The sequence below is a fragment of the Amphimedon queenslandica genome, unplaced genomic scaffold, assembly GCF_000090795.2.
Source record: "Amphimedon queenslandica unplaced genomic scaffold, v1.1 AMPQUscaffold_1878_Cont26117, whole genome shotgun sequence".
Taxonomy (NCBI): domain Eukaryota; kingdom Metazoa; phylum Porifera; class Demospongiae; order Haplosclerida; family Niphatidae; genus Amphimedon; species Amphimedon queenslandica.
The window spans coordinates 1-1,229 of record NW_003557784.1 but is presented as its reverse complement, the minus strand read 5'-3'; the positions used below and the strand labels follow the sequence as shown (position 1 = coordinate 1,229).

The following is a 1,229-nucleotide window of genomic DNA, read 5'->3' as shown; positions in this document are numbered from 1 at the left end:
TTGTTAGGCGCTTTCGGTGCTTAGACAGCTGAGGTACATTATAGCCAACTAAAAAACTAAATACTGGGGGAATTTCCTTTGCTCTTTGTTCAAAAACATGATGATGGCCATCAATGTACCAAAAAATATCACGTAATAGTACCAGTAATTGTTTACCATCATCAAACTCTGACTCTTCAAAGCTAACTGAACTTGATGCAAGAAAAGAAACAATATCATTAAATATTTTATCTTTCCTTGTTCTCTCATTTACAGAATAAGCTTGAACTGTTAGTAAAGTAGAGTTATGTGTAGATACATCATTGTGTACAGGAGAAGGAGAAGTAGAAACTACTAAATACCTGAGGAATGGCCCAAATAATGAGACTACTGATAAAACTGGTAAACTGAGTTCGTCCACAAGATCTAGTGAATTTCTGTCCTGCCCTACATAAGCTGAAGATACTTGAAAATGATTACCCTCTAATCGAGGCTCAACACAATCTCTGTAAAACTCTTCAATCGTAATTGCTTCATCATTCAATCGAATAATAGACCACGGCAACAATATCTTGCTATCAGAAAGAACGGATGTATTCACTAGTCTTATAAAGGCCATACCTGACCAGTAATCAGATACGTGTACCTAGAAAAGTGGTATAATGTAAAATGCAAAATAATTTTAGTAACTAACCAAAAGTGCTAGAGCAACAAGACAAAAGATAAACACTTGCATATAGAGTCAGGATCAAGTAAAACTAAAAATGTACATAAATTGTTAGTAATGGTTTGTCAGACAAAAAAGAGAGAAAAGAGGATCATAAGAGGAAATGAATTAAATTTATTAATTAATACTGACTATGTGCTTTAATTCAGGTGAGAAAAACATAGCAGCTAGGATCCAGAGAACTGTCTAATATACTGAGCAGTACCCACGAGAGACTAATAACAGGATCCACAAGAAAACAATAGTGAAAAGGGCCCACAAGTGAACAACACTAAGCAGGACCCACAAGAGAATAACAGTGAGAAGGACCCACAAGTGAACAATATAGCGAGAAGGGCCCACGAGAGAATAACAGTGAGAAGGGCCCACGAGTGAACAATATAGTGAGAAGGGCCCACGAGAGAATAATAAGAGAAGGGCCCACGAGAGAATAACAGTGAGAAGGGCCCACCAGTGAACAATATAGTGAGAAGGGCCCACGAGAGAATAATAAGAGAAGGGCCCACGAGAGAATAATAAGAGA

The 1,229-nt window shown here is 37.3% G+C and overlaps 1 protein-coding gene across 1 annotated transcript; it reads right to left on the bottom strand.

Annotated features, from left to right (window-relative positions):
• Positions 1 to 142: 142 nt before the first annotated feature.
• On the bottom strand, positions 143 to 801 carry LOC109593359 (uncharacterized; the record flags this gene model as incomplete). Its single annotated transcript, XM_020008468.1, has 2 exons — positions 674 to 801; positions 143 to 625 (listed from the first exon to the last, which is right to left on the bottom strand). Coding segments are annotated over exons 1-2 (525 nt in total), but the record flags the coding sequence as incomplete, so codon positions are not given.
• Positions 802 to 1,229: the final 428 nt, after the last annotated feature.